The 3,304-nt window shown below is 37.8% G+C and overlaps 1 protein-coding gene across 1 annotated transcript in view; it reads left to right on the top strand.

Moving 5' to 3' along the window:
* Positions 1-253: 253 nt before the first annotated feature.
* The window catches only part of LOC109858941 (potential E3 ubiquitin-protein ligase ariadne-2), a 7,107-nt gene continuing 4,056 nt past the window's right edge, over positions 254-3,304 (top strand). The window contains exons 1-6 of the mRNA XM_020436669.1: positions 254-448; positions 1,089-1,602; positions 1,694-1,925; positions 2,004-2,121; positions 2,217-2,441; positions 2,538-2,750. Of these exons, the coding sequence (XP_020292258.1) occupies positions 1,089-1,602; positions 1,694-1,925; positions 2,004-2,121; positions 2,217-2,441; positions 2,538-2,750 (1,302 nt within the window). The 5' untranslated portion in view covers positions 254-448. The remainder of the gene's footprint in view (positions 449-1,088; positions 1,603-1,693; positions 1,926-2,003; positions 2,122-2,216; positions 2,442-2,537; positions 2,751-3,304) is intronic.

Below are 3,304 nucleotides of genomic sequence, written 5' to 3'. Positions count from 1 at the left end.
TTAAAGCTTATGTCACACTACGGATTGGGATTGAGATTAGATTGAAATCTGACCAATTAGAAAAAAGAAAACCAATCCTAAAGTTTAGTGATCTTCTCTCTGATTGGCCAAATTCCAATCCAATCTCAATCTTAATCCGTAGTGTGACATAGGCTTAAGACAAGGGTTACAACCGTTTGTTGGCGCTATTTACCGCTAGGGGAAAACCACCCTTCTTGCTTTTAGACCCCCGCGCAATGCAATTCGCGAATTTTTGATGTGTGCTGTGTGTACCACCACAGTTCTAGATAGGTGGTTAGATGTGCATCGGCCGGTCGAATATAAAAAAAAAAAATCTCTCGCAAAATCTCTCATTAGTCGCAAATAAATTCGGTATATATATATAACAAAACGAGCGTATAAATGCATTATTCTTGATAATTGGAAAAAACGTGTGGCCGACCCGAAGGTAAGTTGCTGGGGAAAAAAAAAACGACGTTTCTGCTCTCGCGCTTCGCGAACGAATATCGCTGCTGCAACCGTAACGCGAGACGTATATCTCCGTAAAGTTTTTTTTTTTAAGAGAAATCGCGTTTTCTCAACAATTCCGTCGCTCGTAGGGGAAGAAAGCTCCGAAACGATCGTTTCTCGTACGGCTGGCGAGATTGCGAATGGTAAATTATACAACAATTCCGCGGAGCGGATCCCACGGAGCGGATCCTCAAGTGTTCGAGACTCGCGTCCGAACTCCGTTTTTCGATCACGGATTTTTTCTCACGACACTCGCGACCGTCGCGACGCGATAAATTTTGCACCGAATTGTAAATAATTGTTTTTTTTTTCTATTTTTTTTATTTTTATTTTTTTTCCATAATTTTGGTCAGTAAAATTTTTTACGTGCAGTTCCTTAATTTATACACTTGCGCAATTTGACAAGGTTATGCTTGGAACACCTTTGTCCGATGCTCAAAAGTTTGACGCTTGTCTGACATTTGTTCACATTTAAATCTCGAACTCTTAAGATTGAAGATTTTAATCAATTTTTTTTTTTTTTTCTTTACAACGAGTATAGTAGATGCGAGATTGTGTTGTTGTTTACTTTTTTGTAGATGTCGAGCGAAAACGACAGCGAAATGGATTGCTCGGATTCCGATTCCGGAGATCCGGGTTACGAGGATTATTACAATATTCAACCGTGGGGTGGTGAGATTGACAATGACGTTGATCCAGAGCAAAATAGAAGAGACATAGAATACGCGGTGTTCGACTGTTTGAGAGTGGAAGAAGTTGAGCGACTTTTAAACGAGAGTGTGGAGAAACTCAGCAACAGTCTTCACATTACGCCGTCTCTAGCCAAAGTGTTGTTACATGGACATAATTGGGCGTCGCAGGATATTATCATAAAATATCGTATCAATGCTTCCAGTTTGTTGATCACTTCTAAGATCAAACCCATTCCCGAACAAGTGCCAGGATTGAAGAGTCAGAGGGGTGGTGTATGTTCGGTTTGTGTTACGGTTTCTTCTGCAGATAAGTTTTCCACACTGACATGTGGACATTCATTTTGCAAAGACTGTTGGTGCATGCATTTCGAAGTACAAATCACACAAGGTATATCCACTGGTAAGTGACACATCGCAAACAACAACAGTCTTTAAGCTGTTAATTTTTAATCAAAAAAACTTTTATTGATATGTAAATGTTCATCTCGCAGGTATAAGCTGCATGGCACAAGATTGCGATGTTTTAGTTCCCGAGGATTTTGTTCTCTCCTTACTGACTAAGCCTAACATGCGAGAAAGATATCAGCAATTTGCCTTCTGTGATTATGTCAAATCTCATCCTCAACTACGCTTCTGTCCCGGTCCAAATTGCCAAATAGTTTTGCGCTCAAAGGAACAGAGAGCTAAGAGAGTAATGTGTTCATCATGTAAAACTGTATTCTGGTAAATAATCCTCATGTCTCAAGATAACGGTGAGTGTAATATACGTGTCATGTGTGATAGCAATGTTGTTACTTACAGTTTCCGATGTGGCATGGACTATCATGCACCTACCGATTGTAATACAATTAAGAAGTGGTTGACAAAATGCGCAGATGATTCCGAGACGGCTAACTACATTAGTGCTCATACCAAAGATGTGATTATCTCTGAGATGCGCAACGCGCTCATTTTATAAAATAATCACCCAACAAAAAATTGTGCGTGAAATCAAATTTATATTTTTTTTTCCAGTGTCCAAAATGCCATATTTGCATAGAGAAGAACGGCGGCTGCAATCACATGCAGTGTTACAACTGCAAACACGACTTCTGCTGGATGTGCCTTGGCGATTGGAAAGCACATGGCAGCGAGTACTACGAATGCTCGCGTTACAAGGAGAACCCCAATATTGCGCACGAAAATGTTCACGCTCAAGCGAGAGAAGCTCTGAAGAAGTATCTTCATTATTACGAGCGGGTGAGTGTCTATAGGATATCTTACATACAACGGACTTAATAAGGACTTTGTTCAAGATTTCTATTATTTGTGTTTTGTATTTTGCTTTTGCTTTAGTGGGAAAATCATAGCAAGTCGTTAAAGTTGGAAGAGCATACGTTAGAAAGTATCAAAATGAGGATCAATAATAAAGTAATGAACGCGAGCGGTACATGGATAGATTGGCAACATCTGTTCGAGGCGGCGTCGCTTTTAGCGCGATGCCGTTATACTTTGCAGTATACGTATCCGTATGCTTATTACATGGAATCCGGACCACGCAAAGAACTGGTAAAGATCTCGCAATATAAGTTGTTATTTATTAATCCTTCACAGCCTGACGGCCAAGAAGGGAACTTGGTTACATTTCTCTTACAATTTTCTTTCTACATATATCTTATCCTATTACATATCTCATATTTTTGCGTACGCATGTTATCTCTGTTACCCTTCCTGCTCTGACCTGCTCTGTCTAATCTCTTCTCTTCTTCTTTATTTCTAACCTACCCTTTGAAATATATACTTTACAACCTACAAAGTATCACAGCTTTGGTTTGGTTTTAATTTACCCAAGGTTGGGTAAGTTAAATTTTTTTTTTTATTTAAGTTAAGTTACAGTTAAAGGTCTTAAAAATTTTATTTAGTTAAGATATAAGTTAATATCCATAATGAAATTAATTGATTAAAAGTTAAGTTGATAAAAAAAATAATTAACAAGTTAAAAGTTAAATTTTTTTTCATGATTTTAGTGTTTTAGTCTTACAAATAATTACAAACATTTGCAGTGTTTTTAATCTTACATATAATGGAAAAAATAAATGTACACTTTTTATTTAGAAATATAC

The sequence above is a fragment of the Pseudomyrmex gracilis genome, unplaced genomic scaffold (genome assembly GCF_002006095.1).
Source record: "Pseudomyrmex gracilis isolate BER0280 unplaced genomic scaffold, ASM200609v1 scaffold_230, whole genome shotgun sequence".
In the NCBI taxonomy this organism is placed as follows: Eukaryota; Metazoa; Arthropoda; class Insecta; order Hymenoptera; family Formicidae; genus Pseudomyrmex; species Pseudomyrmex gracilis.
This window is presented reverse-complemented; position numbering and strand designations above follow the sequence as displayed.